Here is a 22,431-nt window from a genome sequence, read left to right as displayed (position 1 = left end):
ATCAGAGGACTGGAAGGGGTCTTGAGACGTCATCTAGTCCAGTCCCCTGCACTCATGGCAGGGCTAAGTATTATCTAGACCATCCCTGACAGGTGTTTTGTCTAACCTGCTCTTAAAAATCTCCAGTGATGAAGATTTTTACTTGAGGCCTCTGTACTTTTGAGGTGTAGCTAAATGACACAGAGCCAGACAAGGGTTGTCTTTCAAGGAAACATACTGCTTCAAACTCCTGGTTGTTCCTTGCACATGGTGGTGCCATTGCCGGCAATGTTATTGGGCATGGGTTCCCTCTTTCTGCTGTTGAATTCCCTCTAAAGTCAGAAAGAGTTTGGCTGGGGACCCTGGAGGCAGTGGGCATCTGTGTGAGTGCCCTGAGACCTGCATGGGCGTGAGGATGTCATTGTTGACTCAGCAAGGGGGAAAACCCCACTCCCCAAGCCACTTGATGCAACATAACTTCGGTACTCATAAGGCATCCTGTTTTTTTCAGAGGTTGACATGACCTGGATCCTGTCATTTAACTTCTTACAATTTTTAAAATATTTTTGTCCAAAATAATTCTCTCTTCATGTGGTGTTCTTTATTGTCCGGTTTCAAGTTAGGGCATTTTCACCAGTGAAATCTTAAAAAGCTGAAACTGGAATTCATAAAGAAAAATTAAGTCGCAGACATAATACTGTGTGTAGGCACTAGGGGACACCACTATAACAGGCAAACCTGAGATGTCCCCTCTCAACAGAACCATTGCTTTGACTATACATTCATCTTGCCAAGCATTCATGTTGGCATTGCAAATTTGAAACATTGCCATGCTATGTGGCTTCAGCTGCAGTAGAAAAAGACTGTAAAAAGCTGGGGGCATATCGTTGTTCTTTGTGAAGATGAAACTTTGGCCCTTCTAGCAAAAGTCTTGTTCGTAGAATATTTGACTTCTCCATAAAGGTCCTTCTTGAACCCCTTTTATTTTTACAGTGTGTTCTGTGAAAACAGGCAAGTAATTCAAAGAGCATGGCTTATTTTTAGGCTTAACCCCAGCTTGAAATAAACTGAGAAGCTGAGGAGTGTTATGATAAACACAGAGTAAAACAGAGACAGGAAATAGGGGGTCTTTGGGAAATGAGTTCCAGCCACTCTTGAAACAGAAAGCCAGGGAAGGCATTACTTGAAAATAGTTTCTCTATGAGAGCTTAGTAATTTTTAGCTTGTTATTTTGCCATTAATAGGGAACAGTTACTGCAGATTTAGACTACTATGGAAGGCTTCTTTTTTCCAAGAGACCATCTGGCATGATACATCTTTTGAAGCGTTTAGAATGATGTTGCTGCTTGTCACTAATTGTGATCTGCACTAAAAAAAACAGATGCTCGGAGGGGAGAGTCTGAAGTTTATGCAGTTGTGTGTTGTATATACATCCGTCAGCAGAGTTTGGGATAAGCCTGAGGGACAGAGGCAGGAGATTTAAGAAAAAATATGAACACAGATTCATGCTCTTAGAGGTGGGGGCAGAAAGGGGAGACGTAGCGATTGCATTCTGCAAGACAAAGCTCTATCCTCTGTCCAAAAAGTTCCTCTTAACCCAGGAAATATTATTGCTGAGATGGGCCCAAAGCATGGATGGTGAGATTGATATTTACAAGCACTTCACGTGGCTAAAGAGGGTAAGTGATTTGTTGTGCTCTGTTGTCTCTTTGTAAAGACTTGTTAGTAACAGACTTTGACTTTTCAGCTTCCTAAGGAAAAACATATTCAGTGCCTCAAACTTAAACAATTGCCAAGTTCTTCATGAGAATCTAATTATAGGCATACCTCCATGAGGGGAAAAAATCAGCTCTCTTTATGCTTAAAATGAAATTCTGAAATCAAGGTTTGAACAAATAGAAAATAATATTTTAAATTGACTGTTACTGAGATTGTAAACATACAGCATGCTTCCTTTATAAGAGTTTATGGTAAGCAAAGACAATATGTTGTGAATAACTTTGTGATGATGAGGGTATTTGCGTCAGTAGTTCATTTAATTAACTCTTTCTGCATAGGTGTAATTGCACGGAACTGGGGGGGGGGGGGTTGGGTTGGGTTGGGTTAACATACTTGCCATCCAGTGTAGCTTATATATTTTAAAAACAGATGTAATACAATTGAAATCTTAATTTTATGGTGAGCAGTCTGAACTTAACAAAGTTACTTCTAAATGTGATTTTTTTTTAAAGTTATCTTGTCTAAAAGTAAAAGTGCAGAAAACAGAATTTTCCTTTTCACATAAGAATTAAGTGTGTTTTTAGTGGATTTTTATAATTTTCTTGTATCCTTTCCTGACACTATTCTTCAGTTTTTAAAGATAGCAATAAATAAATATTTTTTGTATAAAAAATTTTCTTTTCTAACTTTCCAGAAATAGTATAAACTTTAAAATCTAGTTTTATGTATTTTGTGTAAATATTTTCTTGCAAATACTATGCATTCGCTTAAAGACTCAAATAAGTATCCATGCCATACAGTTTTCAGATTGTCTTTTAGTGTCTCAATTTTACTGATTTTAACTGTATTTTATATAAATAAATAGAAGTCTATTCTGTATGTGAAATGTGAACAGGATCTACAATTTTAATTGACTTTTTGAATCATGGAAAGCTTCACAATATTATCTCAATCTCTGATAAAGGCTGAAGCTTGAGAAGCTTGAAGTTCAGTCAGTTTAAAAAAATTATGTGGAAAATATTTGCTTCAGTCCCGGAGGCCCTTGTATCTTTTCAGTTGGGGTATGCAGCAGGAAATGACCGTGGGTAATATTATACTATCAGAGATTAGCCTATGTTTTGCACAATTAAAGCAAAGATAAATAACTTTTTATTACTGTTTTCCTAGGTCAGAAGTTAAATCTTTCTACTAAAATAAGTTCTCAAGCAGTACATTTTCCCCTTCCTGATAAAATTTCATCTCTCAAATCTTACGTATGCAAAGTAAAGGTTTATGTGCAGTAAATAAGATGTTCAGTATACACTTTAAACTGAGGTCAATAACACATATCAGTTCTCTCTAATAAAATGGGAATGCTCAAGAAGTAGCTTTCTGTAAGCTGGACTCCACAGTGATGAATTTTAAATTCCTTAAGGGTCAGCTCGGAAACACCATTAATCTTTTGTTCCCTATGGTAAGGAGTGCTTAACACTGTCTAATGTTTTCATGGAAGAATTCATTCTTGAAACAGTGGATATATTGGGATTATTTCCAAAAACAATATGCCAGAAATGTATGCACTGTTACTATAGTGCACACTCTATAATCTTACTTTACAGAAATGAAAGTATAATGACATACAGTAGTTGTGTGTAATTCCTTTTATGCTGATGACTTTAAAGCAGTGTGAATACTGCTCCCTTTTCTAGAAATGGTTCTTAAAGAAAAAAGTGTGGGAGTGAACGGAAGTGGAGAACTGCAAATAGTCTTGCAGTCCTCCCAGAAGAACCTGAGCTGTTGTGCTCCCAAATTCCTATAAGCGATAAAACATTGCAACAATCAAAGTGATTTATTGAATCCTCATGCCCCAGAATCCCAGTGTTGTGTCACATGTTCTGGCACCAACTGTGATGGCATATAAAGATTTCAGATCCTGTAATCGCAAACTGATGCTTTTTGGCTGATAATAAAAGCACTTCTCCTACAATAGAGAACAGTTTCACCATGAGTATAAAACACTTAAGGGAGAAGGATCAGTTTTGATTTTACGAGAGGTTAGGTACCATAGCTAGGTTTTCATTGCAGTATAAAGTCTGTGGTCTTGAACTGGATTATGGGAGCACAGGGACAAATGTAAAATTGCAAACCCCAGGCAGATGATACAGCTGATATTTTCAGATTCTCAGAAATCAGAATCAGTCCCTGAACAGCGATCTCCTGTAACATTTAACTTGTGCAGCCGTGAGTGCCAGGTGATAGCTGGAAGGAGAAAAACCACTTAGATCAAATTGAAACAAATGTTGCCACAGTCCAGCTCTGCCATCTGTACTTTCCTAACTGTGAAAAGACTTGTTAAGAGGGCAGTGCCAAGACGTGCCCTGGGCATTGGCTGGGTAGCAGCAAAATGAAGGAGCAAGTCAGTGGAGCCAAAAAACACAGCAGCCTGTTCTCGGTCATACAGTAGGCACAGTTAAAATGTTTTCTTTTTGCCTTTTACTGATAGAAAAGATATCAGTTGTAGCAATATTCTCTATAATAAGCACAGGGAATAACTCCCCAGACCAGTAGAATCTTACCTACTGGTGGAAACGCAAAAAAGTAATTTAACTGTGCCCATTGCACACTCAGCAAATTGTTGATATGGTAGGAAACAATTTCACAACCAGCAGACATTCAGCCTATAATGGCTAAGAAGTTGAATAAGATCTGGCAGATGTATGTAACACTACGGTGGTGGGGAGGGATGCGGTACGTGGTGTTTCAGTCTGCCATTTATAATTATGGAGACATTCTAAGAGACCTTGCTACCTACAGACAAAAGAGAGCCCATCAAGATATACAATGTGGAGGCCATGTAAGCTTATATTGATACAAAAGTGCCTCTCCATCCTCAGAGGATGTAGGATAGTCTTTATAAATAGCAGTACTTTTCTAGCATCACAGCTCAAGAAGCAGCAAGTTGGGATCAAGGCCTCTCTGTATGTTTCTCACACAGCACTAGTTTGTTGGATACTGCCACCACTTTCAAGCCTTTTTACAGTAGGCTAGCCCTGTGACTCAACCCAACATCAGTTAGGAAAGACATCAAGGTCTCCCTAATTAAACCTTCCATGACAAACTGAGGAAGCTGGGAGTGAAGAGAAAAAGAGGCTCCCATCTAGGATAAGGTCAAAGGATACCTATCTCTAGTATGAACTCTGTTCAGTTCCCATGAGGTGGGGGAGGAAGTTCTCTCACAGAATTTTATGCTTGCTTCCAAAATCATCACTCTTCCCCATTTCCCTTTTGCTTTCTAATATCCCTTCCTCTGACCTAAGTAGAACCCATATTTCTGAAATAAAAGTGTAATCTCTGTTGTTGCACATGGGAGTGTGTGCGCACCGATAAGTGGTCAGCTAATGATGTCAAAAATAGGTGTTGATGTTTTCCACTAACTGTGGGGTGAGAGTTGTCTGAAACTGTTAGACCTTCACTGGTCTAATTAATTTAGTGAAGGATGTGAGAGGGAGCAAAATGGACAACCCTCTCCCATTTGTTGGCTGGAAAGGCTAGGGAGGGGGAAAATAAAAAATTAGATTTTCCAAATACCAGCACATCTGCCATATCCAGCCATCCAGTTCAGAGCAAAGAATTTCAGCAAATGTTCATGCTGTCTAGGAGCGTATAAGTTCCTCTAGCTCTGCCTTGCTTAGTTTCCGATCATGTGCTTTTAGCTCTGTCTATCTGGCTACCGTCCTCCCTCACCCTAACCAAACATGAGACATGGGCTAGGGGAGAAACCTGTTGCTGCTTGTTTCATTGCATCCAGGTGAACAGAGAGAAGAGCCATGTATCCAGCAACTCCTCAAAAATCTCTATACAGTCAGGTAGCTCTAAAATATCAATAGATTGGATTCGGATTACAATAATATTTGGAGATTCAAATAATATCCCCAAATACAAATATTTCACAAATAATATGCTGTGTACCCATTGCTACACAATTCTTGTGGAATGGAAGTAGTGACCCTGATGAGTCCCAGAACAGTGAGAGAGGTGGGAATTACATATTTTTGTAAATAGCATAGACCCCACACTAGACTGATCCTGAAAAAAGCGGGTAGGGAAATGAGGTGTTCTCTTTCTTCAGTCTGGATGCAAATGACAAATCACAGGTTCTCAGACTGTGGTCCATAGACTGCTAGTAGTCAGTGGAAAACTGGTTGGTCACACACTGCTGGCTCCGCTTCTTTGTTTTCAGGGGCCAAATTGCAATGAAGACAGAATACATTAAGCATGTCCTTAATATTACTTTTTCCATGCATGCAATTGCCGTAGTTGCCACAGGGAACGTATTCAATTCCCTGTGGAACTGGAGATGGTTCATGTGATTGTGAATGGGAGGGGAGGAGAACTGTGACACAAGCTCCCTATTAAGGTATGGGCACCTTGCCAAAAAAGTTTGAGAATCGCTGATCTATGTGCCTGTGAGCTTTATTATTCTTTCAGTGTGGCTTCCTTAGAATTAGTGCTGAATTACTGTGCTTCAATGTACTGACCGACTTATCAAGCTTCTTAGAATAAGCTTGACAAAGATTCCTGAAGCTGAAATTTAGCACGCACAAGGAAACCATAGATTGGCCCATATTGAATTTTATTATTTTCCATATGTCCTTACTTAAAGGGCCTTACTTTTGCAGGCTGTGGAGCATTCAGCTATGAGAGTTAATATAGAAAACCTGAACTTAGGTTTTCCTTCTGTGTGGGACAATAAGCTGTGTTCTGAATCCAATCTCCTATGAAAATAAAAGGAGACTTGGCACAAAGCTTGAAAAAAACCAAGAGCTTTTCCCACCTCCAATCTGATCAATTCATAAAATTAAAGTAGCTAATGGTGGTGGTCTGATTTATTTCTCCTTTTTCCCCTTCCAGCTCAATCTCTGTACTTCTTAGGGTATGTCTACACTACAAAATTAGGTCAGTTTTATAGAAGTCGATTTTTAGAAATTAATTTTATACAGTCGATTGCGAATGTCCACACTAAGCACATTAAGTCTTCAGAGTGTGTCCTTGCTACCATGGCTAGTAACGACTTACGGAGCGGTGCACTGTGGGTAGCTATCCCACAGTTCCCACAGTCTCTGCCGCCCTTTGGAATTCTGAATTAAGCTCCCAATGCCTGATGGGGCAAAAACATTGTCACGGATGGTTTTGGGTACGTGTCATCAGTCACCCCTCCCTCCATGGAAGCAATGGCACACAATAGTTTCGCGCCTTTTTTCCGTGCAGACGCCATACCACGGCAAGCATAGAGTCCGCTCAGCTCAGCTCACTGCCACCGCTGTTGTTGTTGTCCTGGGTGCTGCTGTCAGCAGACGGTGCAATATGACTGCTAACTGTCATCATCCACCACTTCTGCTGCAACTCTGCTCTCCTGCTCTTGTAAATGAGCTCAGTCTCAATAGCAAATTTCTCCATGTTGTCATCATCCACCGCTTCCACTCCAGCTCTGCTCTCCTGCAGACGCCATACCACAGCAAGCATGGAGCCCATTCAGCTCACCGCTGCTGTTGTGAGCATTGTAAACACCTCGCGCATTATCCTGGAGTATATGCAGAACTGGGCTAAGAGACGCCAGCACGAGAACGATTTTGATGAGGACATGGACACAGACATTTCTGAAAGCACGGGCTGTGGCAATTGGGACATCACGGTGGCAGTGGGACTGGTTGATACAGTGGAATGCCGATTCTGGGCCCGGCAAACAAGCACAGACTGGTGGGACTGCATAGTGCTGCAGGTATGGGATGATTCACAGTGGCTGCGAAACTTTCACATGCGTAAGACCACTTTGCTGGAACTCTGTGAGTTGCTTTCCTCCTCCCTGAAGCACAGGAATACGAAAATGAGAGCTGCCCTGACAGTTGAGAAGCAAGTGGCGATAGCCCTGTGGAAGCTTGCTACGCCTGACTGCTACCGATCAGTCAGGAATCAATTTGGAGTGGGCAAATCTACTGTGGGGGCTGCTGTGATCCAATTAGCCAATGCAATCATTCATGTTCTATTATCAAGGGTAGTGACTCTGGCAAATGTGCAGGTCATAGTGGATGGCTTTGCTGCAATAGGGTTCCTTAACTGTGGTGGGGTGATAGACGGAACGCATATCCCTATCTTGGCACCGGACCACCTTGCCAACCAGTACGTAAACCGCAAGGGGTACTTCTCAATGGTGCTGCAAGCACTGGTGGATCACAAGGGACGTTTCACCGACATCAATGTGGGATGGCCGGGAAAGGTGCGTGACACTCGCATCTTTAGGAAATCCGGGCTGTTCAAGCAGCTGCAAGAGGGGACTTACTTCCCAGACCAGAAAATTACCATTGGGAATGTTGAAATGCCAATGGTTATCCTTGGGGACCCAGCCTACCCCTTGCTTCCATGGCTCATAAAGCCATACACAGGCAGCCTGGACAGTAGAAAGGAGCAGTTCAACTATAGGCTGAGCAAGTGCAGAATGGTGGTAGAATGTGCCTTTGGACATTTAAAAGCTCGCTGGCACTGTTTGCTGACTAGGTCAGATCGCAGCGCAACCAGCTTTCCCATTGTTATTGCTGCTTGCTGTGTGCTCCATAATATCTGTGAGAGTAAGGGGAAGACGTTTATGGTGGGGTGGGAGGTTGAGGCAAATTGCCTGGCAGCCGATTTTGAGCAGCCAGACACCAGAGCGATTAGAAGAGCACAGCAAGGCGTGCTGCGCATCAGAGAGCCTTTGAAAACCAGTTTCATGTCTGGCCAGGCTTTCGTGTGACAGTTGTGTGTATTTCTCCTTGATGCAACCCCGCTCCTTTTGTTGATTTTAATTCCCTGTAAGCCAACCACCCTCCCCCCTTCGAAATAAAGTCACTATTATTTTGAAACCATGCATTCTTTCTTTATTAATTAAAAAAAAAAAGGGAGATAACTGACAAGGTAGCCTGGGTGGGGTGGGGTCGAAGGGAAGGATAAGGCCACATTGCTTATTGTAGCCACACTACAAATCAAACTGTTTTGAATGACAGCCTTCTGTTGCTTGGGCCATCCTCTGGAGTGGAGTGGCTGGGTGCCCGGAGCCTTCCCCTCCTTCCCCCTCCCCCCACCACGTTCTTGGGCATCTGGGTGAGGAGGATATGGAACTTGGGGAGGAGGTCAGGCGGTTGTGCAATGGATGGATGCAGCGGGGGGTCTGTGTTCTTGTTGGCTTTCCTGCAGCTGTACCAGATGCTTCATCATGTCTGTTTGCTCCCGGGGTAGCCTTAGCATCGCCTCCTGCCTCTGCTCTTTGCACTCACTTAATGCTTACCTGGCCTCTGTTACTGAGTGCCTCCATGCATTCAGCTGTACCCTGTCAGTGCGGGAGGACTGCATGAGTTCAGAATACATGTCATCGCGAGTGTGGTTTTTTCGCCTTCTAATCTGTGATAACCTCACTGACGGAGATGATAGGAGGAGCATAGAAACATTTGCACCTGGGGGGAAATAAAAAGGGAGAGTAAAATTTAAGATGATACATTTCTGAGAACAAAAGGGAGACTCTTTCACAGTGCATCAAGAAATTCACAGCAGAAAGCACATGTGCTTTAGGTACAGAGTCACATTTTGCCTTTTATATTTAGCGCCTGCCGGTATGGGGACACATCACACACGGCTGGGCAACAGAATTCGGTTTCCATGCAGCCATGGTAAGGCAAAGGGTACGTGGAGTTGACTTCTTACACATAACATGTGGGAATAGTTTCAAACTGCAGCGCCATCCTTCCCCATAGCAAGCAATGGATTGGGTTTCACATTTAAAAGGAGGAGCTGCAGTTTTCGGGTGGATGTGTAGCACACACCACCCTACCACGTGGCTATTTTGCACGATGATCCCTTTTAGCCAAGCGCAAACAGCCCAGCATGAATGGGGTCCTTTTACTGTTCCCTTACAAAAATTCCCCTATTTCAACCAGGTGACCATGAATGATATCACTCTACCGAGGCTATCACAGAAAGATATAGACCGAATGTTGCTTGAATGCAACCAAAATCCAGGACCATTTGCTGCGATGCTTTGTGCTGCAATGATTCCAGAACACTTTGAGTACCTCCAGGAGAGCTTCATGGAGATGTCCCTGGAGGATTCCCGCTCCATCCCCAGACATGTGAACAGACTTTTCCAGTAGCTGTACTGGCCGTGAATGTATCCCAATTCTTCAGGGCAAATTAAACACTATTGCTTTTAAACCCTGTAGTGTAGTTAGAAATGTGCACTCACCAGAGGTGCCTTCTCCAGCTTCAGGGTCGGGGGTTCTGCCTTCGGAGGGTATTGGCTCCAGGGTGATGAAAAGGTCCTGGCTGCTGGGGAGAACGGATTCACTTCTTGCCTGCTGTGCATTCTCCTCCTCCTCCTCCTCCACAAAATCCTCCCCCTTGCAGGTGTTTATGGACAGTGGTGGGGTATTGGTAGGGTCCCCTCCTAGAATGGCTTGCAGCTGATCATAGAAGCGGCATGTATGGGGCTCTGACCCAGAGCGACCGTTTGCCTTCTTTGTCTTTTGGTAGGCTTGCCTCAGCTCCTTAACTTTCACGCGGTACTGCTGTGTGTCCCTGTTGTAGCCTCTCTCCAACATGTCCTGTGAGATTTTTGGCAAATATATTTGCATTTCTTTCTTTTTTATCGGAGTTCTGCCTACACAGATGCTTCTCCCCATACAGCAATCAGATCCAGTGTCTCCCTTTCGGTCCATGCTGGAGCTCGTTTGCGATTCTGGGGGGACTGCATGGTCACCTATGCTGCTGAGCTTGCCACACTGACCAAACAGGCAATGAAATTCAGAAGTTCCCAGGGCTTTTCCTGTGTACCTGGCTAGTGCATCCGAGTTCAAAGTGCGGTCCTGAGCAGTCACAATGAAGCACTCTGGGATAGCTCCCAGAGGCAATACCATCAATTTGCATCTGCACTACCCCAAATTCAACCCAGGAAGGTCGATTTTAGCACTACTCCCCTCGCCGGGGAGAAGTACAGAAGTCAATTTTAAGAGCCCTTTAAGTCGACGGAACGGAGTTCGTTGTGTGGACGCGTTCATTTTAAAATAGAGCTAACGCGGCTAAATTCGACCTAACCCCGTAGTGTAGACCAGGGCGTAGTGATTAATTCTGATATTCTTATAAAATAAATACTTCTAGAGCATGTCCTGAAATTTTTGTGACCCTCTTGCTATATATTCTGGTGTGACACTTAAGCTTCTTGAAAGAGGAATGGCTAATGACTAGATTACATAAATGATACTGAGAGACACAGCAAGTGCTTCTAATACAGAACAGCATTTTATCCAAGTTAGAAGAGAGCATAATATGACAGAGAGAATCTAAGACACTGAAGATTTTTAAGACATTGAAGCAGATGCTAGGATAAACCTCTATGTGAAAACTTTTACTTTAACTGGGAAAACAATTGTAGATATCCCACAGAGCATGCTGGGTTAAGGGAAATGTTTACATTTATAAATAATGCGTTCCTAAAACAGACAGGCCCTGAAGTGCTGCCACAATTCTGAAAATTGGTTTCACACTATGTCTACCCTTACAGCTGTGTGTAGAGTACATGTGCTATGCAACCCCCTAGCACCGGCATAAACAGCAGTATAGATGGTGAGGCACTGCTTAGGTCTTTACACACCTAAGCAGTGCCTTCTCTGTCTATATTGCTTTTTTTAACAGTGTAGTGACCCGGTGCCAGAGCCTTTCCCGCCTCAGGGATGGACTGTGGCAGCAGGGAGACACCAGAGAGAGGTTGTAGCAGTTCCCAGAAGAAAAGACTCTGATGGGGGAGGCAGCGGGGAAAGATCCTCTCCCCGTTTTTGTAGACTTTCCTCACCACAAGGAACTGCTGGAGCTTGTCCCTACCACAGGGAAAGGCACCAGCAGCAGGGAAAGGCTCTGGCAGGGAGAAGGCAGCAGGAAAGGCATCATTTCTATTTTCACAGTGGAAAATTGAAATTTTCCCAAAGAAAATTTTGATTTTGCGGAAAAGGCATTTACCATCAGAAGATAATTTTTATGGAAAATTCCTGACCAGCTCTATAATTAACATGTTTAGTTTATAAACTGCAAACTTAATTTATCAAAGATTTACTCATTACACACGCTTATTTTTGGTCTTTCAGGCTTGGTCCTCAGACTTAATATTTTTGTTGTCTCTGTAATAAGTCTTGTTGGTCCTGGCTGTTAAGCATGTAATTATAAGAGCTACTGATCGCTAATGGAGCTATGTCTTTTAATCAGGTATTTTAAAGTCTTGTGATTTTAGTGTCAAAGGTCCCACATTCAGTCCCTGCTGGTGTCTGTCTGCATTGCCTTAGAGGAAACTAAGTACTCTACTTTTATAGCTGCAGAAAGTACTCCAACCATCCACAGATGGCCTTGGGTTATATTACATTGTTTTATCTTGTCTTTGTTCACCACAAATGTTGCCCAAGTCTTAAACAACTGCAACATCAGTCTACTACTTTTATTTAACAGGTCATCTTGTCTGAGCTTATATGACAAGTACAGATAATAGCTGACTCGCTAGCTGACCTGTTAGCAAAGCTGATATTTTCCTGCTCACATGAGAATGATTCACTAGCTTTTATATGGATATTGAATAATGCACTTGCAATTGGGGATGTTTCACAAGCATACAACAAGGCAGACAACATTGGGCATCTGTATCTTTGATAAACGTGGGCGCAGCAAAGTACCACAGATGTCTGTGATTTGATGCTAATCTAATTCTTTTGGACAGCTGACTCTTCTGTTGCAACTTTGAACCCTGTTTATGTTTCATGAGAAGTTAGTTATGGCAAAAAATGTCTGTAAAATCTTTCCCCTAAACATAAGAGGCCACAGTCCTGTTTCCTAAAAACAAGTAGCAAAAGGGGAAAGCCAGCAGTAAAAAGAGTGTATCATACAAAATTCATGTTCTTTTTCATCACAAACACAATCTCACTTTTTTTGGTAGAAGCTTCTCCTGCACAGGTCTTGAAATCTAGAACCACCTTTCTGTTTCTCTCTCCCTCAGTAGCCCTCCTTTCTCCCTTAAATCTTGCCTGTCCTGATGAGGTTAAGCTAAATGGAGATTTGAAAAATTGCAAGAGAACCTACCTACTTCTCAAGATTCCTGTACAAACTCTTGAAAGAACCATTATCTTTATCATCACAGAGCTGATGGTCAAAGACAGAACGTTATCAGCAACTAAGCAAGCTAAGAACATTTTCTAACAACAACAAAATTGCATCATATTTTATTTTCCAGACTTGAGCCCAACTACACAGTCAAAGAAGATTAGTTCCAGAGGATGCTTGTAATATTGAAAGCATTGATGTGGCTCGTCTTCTTGCAAAACTAAGAATCAGACATTCTAGAGAGGAATTATGTATTCAAGGAAGCTGAGTGAGCCACAGTACTTCTAGCAAAAATGCACAGCATGATCAAATGTCAAATCTTCTGAAAACTAAACGGATATTATTCACCACTCTAAAAGCTAATCTAAAATTAAACTGTGAATTCCAAGGGAGAAATTCACCCCCATGCAGAAGTGGCCAGCAAAAAGACCGTGCAATGCTTTTGGCCCTGCACAACAGGGTTTAGGGAGGACTAGTGGTGTATATGCCTTGTGTTGGCTCCCTGTGGCCCAAAGTGAATTTGCAGTGAGGATTACAATGTCAGGCTTGGAATGAGGCACATATTGAACACACAATGAATTTATAAAAATTAAGTGTTAACTGATTGAGTCAGTTGGACCTGAACAAAAAATGAATTGTTTCAGGATATGAACTGTACAGTATGTACAATAAGCTGGAAGAATGCTAAGTTCCTCCTCCTTCCCTCCTCACTGGCTGTGGCTTATCCGGCTCCATGAAGAGCAGAGGGCCTGTGGTGATGCTCCCAGGGTACTGCATGTGCTGTACACTGATAGCAGGGGGTTTCCCCCATCATGTTGATATGGGTCATGGAGACTTGTTGGGGAAGGTTGTCCATCAGAACCCTATATCCCATAATGTTGGGGAGAAGGAAGTATTTCTAATGTTAGGGGAAGTTAGGTCAAAGGTCCCAGGTTCTAAGTGATTCTGTAATATCAAAAGCAGAGTAGCTAGCAGTATGTCTGAAGTCCTGCAAGCTCACTGGCCAAGGGGATCTCTCTGCTGGACATACAAGGACATCTCTTGGGTACTTATTGGAATTCTTTATTTCCATTATAGCTCTGTAAAAAATCATAAATAAAATATTTTCTCTTACAAACACCTGGACAGATCCATGAACCTCATCAAAAGGATTAATTTAACCTGGACCTGTACACTTTTGACAACTGTTCTGGGGTTTTGGGGTTTTTTTTTTGTTTTTAAAGAAAGGTTGAAAATAGACTGGGGTAGGCAACCTATGGCACATGTGCCAAAGGCGGCACGTGAGCTGATTTTCAGTGGCACTCACACTGCCCGGGTCCTGGCCGCCAGTCGGGGGGGCTCTGCATTTTAATTTAATTTTAAATGAAGCTTCTTAAACATTTTAAAAACCTTATTTACTTTACATACAACAATAGTTTAGTTATATATTATAGATTTATTGAAAGAGACCTTCTAAAAACGTTAAAATGTATTACTGGCACGCGAAACCTTAAATTAGAGTGACTAAATGAAGACTCGGCACACCACCGCTGAAAGGTTGCTGACCCCTGAAAAAGACCATTGATGGGGATGTGCAGGGAAGGTGATGTTCACAGAGATGTTTTCAAAGGTAAGTTGAAAAAATAAGAAAAGGAAGGAGCAGATGTTAAAGCCCCTTCCCCCTGAGACACTCTAGAAAACCTTATACATCAACAGTTCTGTGAGATCTGGAGCACCCTCAGTTCCCTTTGAAACCATGGAAGTCAAGGATGCACAGCACCATGCAGCTCTGCCCTTAAGTAGCCATGTTTGAAAATGTAGCGCACTATGACTTGGATCTAGTTAAGATAATTGTGACGTTGCACCCCATAAGACTTTATGGAAATATGCTTATGAATGTATATATGACATAACTGGAATATATTTTATGCTCCATATGCCATCTAACATATCTATGTGAAGGTTATGATCTACTGAGTATATTCATCCTATTTGTATGCATGTGTTGTTGTATTCAAAGTTATGAATATTGGCTGTATACTTGTTTGATTTTAAATAGCCTTAGTAAGGCATTTGGTCAGCTTCTTTAGAAAGGAATTTGCAAGTTAAGTGCCCAATCAAGAAGCTCTTAATGGACAATGGATCTTGGAAGGCTCTGATCCACATAAAAAGTCTACATGAGGATGTTCAAGGTAGCATTTGAACCATGGGTGCTACCTGTAAGTTCTGAGTCATGCATGGACATGTGACTTGCCCATGTGACTCCAAAACTCCATCTTGTAGCTGGAATTCTACACAGGGGGAGGGAGGGGTATTCGCCCACAAGAGAGAGTCTATTTAAACCCCTGGGAGACCCCTCCAATTTGTCTTCAGTTGGCTCAAGAGATAGCCTCACCACCCCCAAAGGATACCTGAAAGAAACTGGAACAAAGGACAGTAACCACGGGGGATATGAGTGATTGCCGGACCCAGACTAGAAGGAGACTAGTCTGTAAAAGGAAGCTTACTGGAACACCTCTGAGGGTGTTTTATCTGTATTCAGTTTTCTTACTGTATTAGGCATAGACTTGCGTGTGTGTTTTTTTTATTTTTCTTGGTAATTCACTTTGTTCTGTCTGTTACTACTTGGAACCACTTAAATCATACTTTCTGTATTTAATAAAATCACTTTTTACTTATTAACCCAGAGTATGTATTAATACCTGGGGGCGCAAACAGCTGTGCATATTTCTCTATCAGTGTTATAGAGGGCGAACAATTTGAGTTTTGGATTTATTTGGGATTTGGACCCCATTGGGAGTTGAGCATCTGAGTGTTAAAGACAGGAACACTTTCTTAATAAGCTTTCAATTAAGCCTGCAGCTGTTAGGGGAAGTGGTTCAGACCTGGGTCTGGGTTTTCAACAGGCTAGCAGGTCTAGATCAAACCAGGCAGGGCACTGAAGTCCCAAGCTGCCAGGGCAAGAAAGCAGGGGCAGAAATAGTCTCAGCACATCAGTTGGCAGTCCGAAGGGGGTAACTGTGATCCAACCCATCACAATAATCACTGCCAGGTTTACCTACATTATCTGTAGTACAGTACTGCCTAGAGATCCCAACTGAGATCAGGGCCTTATTGAACAAGGGGCCATACATACATATAAAAACATAAGAGTGGCCATACTGGGTCAGACCAATTATCCATCTAGCCCCTGCCCAGTATCCTGTCCCAACAGTGGCCAATGCCAGGTGCTTCAGAGGGAATGAACAGAACAGGTAATCATCAAGTGATCCATCCCCTGTCGCCATTCCCAACTTCTCGCAAACAGAGGCTAGGGACACTTCAGAGCATGGTTTTGTATCCCTGCCCATCCTGACTAATAGCCATTGACAGAGCTATCCTCCATGAACTTATCTAGTTCTTTTTTGAACCCTGTTATAGTCTTGGCCTTCTCAGCATCCTCTGGCAAAGAGTTCCACAGGTTGTCTGTGCATTGTGTGAAGAAATACTTCCTTTTGTTTCTTTTAAACCTGCTGTGTGAAGTGACCCCTAGTTCTTGCATTATGCTAAAAAATAAATAATACTTCCTTATTTACTTTCTCCACACCAATCATGATGGTCATTATGGACCTCTATCATATCCCCCCTTCATCATCTCTTTTCCAAGCTGAAATGTCCCAGTCTTATTAATCTCCTCATATGGAAGCTGTTCCATACCTTAATAATTTTTGTTGCCCTTTTCTGTATCTTTTCCAATTCCAATATATCTTTTTTGAGATAGGGCGACCAGAGAGGCATGCAGTATTCAAGATGTAGGCATGCAACAGATTTATATAGACGCAATATGATATATTCTGTCTTATTATCTATCCCTCTCCTAATGGTTCCCAACATTGTTAGCTATTTTGACTGCTGCTGCACATTGAGTGGATGTTTCAGAGAACTATCCACAGTGACTCCAAGATCACTTTCTTGAGTGGTAAGAGCTAATTTAGATCCCATCAGATTTATATTTTAATGTACCGTTGGGATTATGTTTTCCAATGTGCATTACTTTGCATTATCAACATTGAATTTCATCTGCCATTTTGTTGCCCAGTCACCCGGTTTTGTGAGATCCCTTTTGTAACTCTTCGCAGTCTGCTTTGGACTTAACTATCTTGAGTAGTTTTGTATCGTTTGCAAATTTTGCCACCTCACTGTTTACCCCTTTTACCAAATCATAGTAAGAGGCCCACAAGAGCATACAACTGAAATCAAAAAACGAAAGGGTCGAAGACAGGAAATATAATCTCTATTTTACATATCGGAGGGGCGGCAGAAGGGACGGATCTTCTGACTGTGCAAATTGGCAGAGCTATGTTGAAATCAATGGGGCTACACTTATTTACACACACTGAAGATCTGGCCCTAGTGACTTGTCCATGGGACTGTCTTTTCCTGCTGTTGCATAGTGCGGTATCTGCTATCATAGCAATTTGCCATACATTCTTCAAAAATTAGTAATTTGTGGAGTTGCTCCTGCACCATTGAAGGCAAAGGGAGTTTTGCAGTTGACTTTCAGTGGAAGCAGAATCAGGCAGTATTTCAGTAGATTGTGCTGTTGTATACAGATTGTTCATTTGCATAAATTTCACAGCTTTTCACTGTCTTGCTTTCAGTACCACTGCAGACACTGTTGCACTATTGATTGTTATTAAGGCCCATAATTGTATGGTCACTGACAATGACATTTAATACTTTTCTAATGTGACATTTGCTTTTTTCCTATCGCCTCTGCACAGTGAATTTACTTTAGAAATCTAATTAAACAGCTGCAGTAGTTCCTGATAAGTTGCTCGCTGAACAAGGTGGTAGTAACCCATTAACAAGGAATTCATTTTTCTCTTTGCATTGGTTTTATCGTAATTATGTTGCTTAAAAATGCATCCTCTGAGCTGTAGCCTATAAAATACAAGGTAGCTTTTTGTGGTCTACTTCGACAGAAAAAACAAAGCAAAGGACTTGAAGTAGATTCTGTAGAGTCTTACATGTTGGAAGAATGTTATGTAAAGATTTATTTCTAGGCAGGGTTTTTAAAGCCTGAACTTATATTGTATATTGTTAAACTTTCATTTTCTCTATTATAAGCATTATAAGATATATTTTTAATAAATTCATAATAATAATAGAGAAAATGTCATATTTTCCTGTAGCCTTTTCATAGGGACTTAATTGCAAAATAAGCTATACCCTGGAATTACTTTAAAAATGTAAAGTGGATCCTTAAATGGCTTTCCTGCATGATCTATAATTAATACAAAGTCTTATTGACTAAGGATGTCAAAGTACCACAATTCAGAATGCTTCTGTGCATAGTCTTCATGGCTCTTAGTTTGTATCATTTCCACTGTTGGGTCCAAGATACAAAGACTGGTTCTTGAAGTGAATTTTTAACATTCCAAAGTTTGCAGGTGTCCAAAGCCAGATGTTCAGTTAGGCTCACCTCTGTTCATTTTCTATAGGATTTGCTGCTTTTCTTCAGAAAGTTGCTGCTGATTACTGTGGAGGCTGGATTCTTTCATATTTTTGGTCTAATAATAAACATTTATTTTCAGGGGTTGCGCTACCAGGATGTTCTGTCAAAATTTGCATGTCAGCACAGATATTTGCATTTATGAATTTCCAACCTATTTGTGATACTTTCAGTGAAAGTTTGCATGACAAATGAAAACAAATGGACAGCAGAAAGAAATGCCTGCCATGTAATACCTTACAGGCTTTCCAATGGTGGATGGTATACTGATTCCAGTTCAGGCCACAATCGGTATTCCACTGAATTTGGAAAAGTGTTAGTATGCGCAAAGGCCAGGAGTGACATGAAGTTCTACTGGATGTCATTCTTGATCTTTGGGTATGCAGAAGTATTGATCCCTAGAAATAAGAAGTTATCTAAAATTCAGCTGCACATAAAAGGAGTCTCCAAACTGCTTATGGCATACCAGGTTGCTCTTTGCAGGATCATATTCAGTATAATATGTGTATTTATTTTGCATTATTGCAACTCCCCTGGTTCTGTATTACTTTTCATTATGTTTGCTGTTGCTTGACATTTTCATTTCAGTTATTTGTTTAAATTCTTAGTATATCATTATCTTCAGTCTCAGGTGAATCATCATTCTTCTGCTAACAATGAAACCTATCAAGAACGACTGGCACGATTAGAGGGTGATAAAGAGTCCCTCATATTGCAGGTATGTATAGTAGCGTGCTATCAACATATTTGCTATTCAATGGATAAAAGTTAAAGGGAGTCCCAAAAGAGACAAGAAGCCAAACACCTTGGTTCTGTTAGATCAATAAGAATATGTTCAGTGTAAGAAACATTTACTGGCCATTGAATATAAAATTGCCATTGGATGTGAGGAAGGCTTACAGCTAGCCAGGCTGGCCACCAGCTGGATTGATATTTGTATGTAACACAAAGATAGGAGAGACGAGAATGACTAAGCAAGAAGAAAAATCAAATCATAAATAGTGGACAAGTCAGTTGCCTTTATTCACAGCATTATGTAAAATCCACAAAACGGACACTGTAGTGTGACCAGATGTGGCAGGTCAAAGAGATTGCTCTGAGTTTGTGAGATTGTCCCAGTTGGTTCTATGGAGAACATGGTTTTGTGCCAGTTTCCATAATTGTCTGGGAACTGGATGTCTGGCTCTTGTGTCCAATTCTCTCCCGTCTTCCTGGGCTTCCACTTCCTCTGTTGTGATCCCACCTGCCACAAACACTCACTTTCTCTCTTCTTCAGTGCCAGACCCCTCCGCTGGTGTAAATCCATGGAAGTAAGTGGAGTTATTCTGACATATAGCATCTGACCCTCAGGATTTATGACTGAGTATGAGGATCCAGTTGCCCCACTCTCTTTTTCTATTATAGTTGTTCTTCCATGCATGAGAATATATAATGTGATCTGAGAAGTCCTATAGTTCTGTTGCTCAGCAGCATACTCTGAATTCAAAGGTGAGGTGATAGATCCAGTAGTTCTGTGGCTGTAGGGAGAATGTGGGGAACTTGAAACAGGAGAAATGAGGGAACTGGAAAGTTGGGATCAAGGGAAAGTTCCAGAGGGCAGGAAGAGGCACCCTCCGTAGTGGCATGGTTTCTCAACACACACACTCCTTCCACGCTCCAGGTGACATGAGACTCTACAGCTGTCAAATTCTTCTCTACTCCATGAGTCGAAGCACAGCCAGACCTCAATATCACTGTATTCCCATTGCCCAATCCCTCTTCAGAAATATTTTAACATCTGGCTTTCCCAAATCTTGTTTCTCTGTCAAGAAGCAGAGAGAGCAGTAGGTTCTGTGATCATTCCTTGCCTTTGGATTGTATCTGAGGTGTTTTACTTCATTAAAAATCTGAGGGGATGGGAGAATTTGACAATGAATCCAGGAGAAAATAAGTCTGAAACAAGGTCCGTTTTTTTCAGGTTTCCTGCTTCCCAGTTTACAAGCCTCTTTCAAAAGCCCGGCCTCTATCCCACATGAATAAGTTTTATTCTTGGGAAAATAAAACTATGCACAAGATAAAATCAAGCTCCTTGAGTCTTTCTGAATATTTTCCTCCCTTCCTTTACTAGGCTGCACAGTAGCTGTTCTTAAAGCCCAAAGCAGAAGTCTTTCTAGATACGCAATCTTTATCTGTCCTTTTCCCTCTGCAAGTGACTCCTAGTCCATGTATCCATAATAGATGTGGGTTTATATTCTCTGTTATCTCAGTAATTAGCTTCTGTGAACGTGTTTTCTTTTGCATGTGTTTCTTATTCACACTTGCTTTAATTAACTGAGTGACGTTCTCATTACCAATATAAAATAAGCAGTAAACCTATCGTGAGACATACTCTTTTGGCTTGGTTTGAATTTTAATTCCTGTCTAATTAGAACTGCCATTGGCAAAAGCCTTAGCAGTAAAACTTCTGTTAGAAACTTTGTTTAAAACCAAAAATGTTTAGTTCTAAGCATGGCTGAGACAGCTACTTGGGTCTGTCTACAAAGGAATTTAATGAAATTGCTTCAGAAATTTGTTCTGAATGCTCCCGAAAGCCAGGTCAAAGTTGGTTATTCAGCATATTAATCTCATTCACTTTCCCACCCTACCTCACAGTATTACCTGTTTGTGTTACAGTAGCACTCACAAGGGACCCAACCAAGACTAGTGCCCCATTGTAAAAGACCACTGCTGCCCTAAAACGCTCAGTCTAAATCAGTGGTGTCCAAACTTCTTAGCCTGAGCCACAAAGGCGCCCACCCCCACTCCACCCTTGCCCCGCCTCTTCCAGCCCCATTCCGCCCCCTCCCCTGAGTGTGCCCTGCCCTCGCTCCTCCCCCTCCCACCCAGTGCCTCCTGCACACCTTGGAACAGCTGATCAGGATGGGTGAGAGGCCCTGGGAGTAAGGGGAAGGTACTGATCGGTGGGGCTGCCAGTGGGTGGGAAGCACTGGGTGGGGGAGGAGGAGCTGATCAGTAGGACTGCTGAGTACCCACCATTTTTTCCCTGTGGGTGCTCCAGCCCCAGAGCACCCACGAAGTTGGCGCCTATAGCCTCCGTGGTGCAGAGGACAAGGTGAGATGAGGGAGTGACTGGTGCACACTGCTCTCCTGCTATCCCTAGATGGTGTATGATCTCCTAGGGACCGTAGTCCATTGGCACAAGGTTAAGCAGCCTAGGCTGCTTAGAGCACTCCTAGTCCACACAAAGCGGCTGGAGATGAAGCAGTGGGAAAGGCAGTGCTCCCTACCTCTACCCTATAGTGAGTGGGCTGACCCCCAAACACCTCTGCGTTAAACCTTTCAGAGTTAAATTCTCTCCCATCAAGCCTCACCACTGACCAGTACTTCTCAGTGTTGCCAAATGTGCAATATAGGTTAGAGATGCCACATCAGCCTTGACGTCTTGTTGTACCCCCAAGACAGTTTATGGGAGTTCATACAAGTGCTTCTTTTCTCCTGTGTTGCCTAGTTTTTCAAAGTTATACCCTTTGGGATCTCAAACAATAAACATGTGCAAAGCCAAGCAAGTGAGTTAAAAGACAAGGACTTTCTCTATACTCTATAGGCTTTAGTGGGTTTTGATGACTGAGGAGTGTAGTGTATGCGGGAACATTGCTCTATGTACAACCCAGTGATTCCTAGCGGGGCTGGCAGATGTGAGACCTAACAGAGGAGAAACAATGTCGTTTTAAGCTTCTAATGTGCCTCTTAGCTTAGCTATTGGAACATTCAGCACATGCTTCTAAAGCTGCTGGGATTTTATTAAATGCCTATGCAGGTCACCTTTTCCTTGGGGATTACAGTGTTTACCCAGTTACACCGTAATCCTTTAAATAGAACTTGCATTCTCTCTTATAGTGACAGCTGCAGGGAGCAAACTAAAAAGGAGGATTCTATACATTGACAATTTTTCTTCCTGTCCCGTTATCTCCACTCACCACTTCCCTTCCCATCTGTCCCTTTACCTATCATCTTCATTTCATGGAAAAAATGGAAACCTAATTAAGTATTTAAGCAGCAGCAGCTTTCCCTATAGAACCCATATCTCTTGCTGGGTTCATGCTCGACTGTTTTGGAGATCCTCCTCAAGGACACCAGCTTAT

General features: G+C 42.0%; 1 protein-coding gene across 11 annotated transcripts in view; it reads left to right on the top strand.

Annotated features, from left to right (window-relative positions):
• Positions 1–22,431, top strand: part of PPFIBP2 (PPFIB scaffold protein 2) — a 222,714-nt gene that overhangs the window by 107,484 nt on the left and 92,799 nt on the right. For 9 of the 11 annotated variants that reach the window (XM_075129436.1, XM_048852573.2, XM_075129435.1 and 6 more), the window contains one exon: positions 18,936–19,028. In XM_075129436.1, the coding sequence (XP_074985537.1) occupies positions 18,936–19,028 (93 nt within the window). Of the gene's footprint in view, positions 1–1,185; positions 1,659–18,935; positions 19,029–22,431 lie in introns of those variants that run through there. The other 2 variants (XM_075129437.1, XM_048852577.2) reach the window with 2 other exon arrangements.

This window comes from Caretta caretta, chromosome 6 (assembly GCF_965140235.1).
Source record: "Caretta caretta isolate rCarCar2 chromosome 6, rCarCar1.hap1, whole genome shotgun sequence".
Classification (NCBI taxonomy): domain Eukaryota; kingdom Metazoa; phylum Chordata; order Testudines; family Cheloniidae; genus Caretta; species Caretta caretta.
The sequence above is the reverse complement of the archived record's forward strand: the minus strand, read 5'-3'. Positions and strand labels throughout refer to the sequence as shown.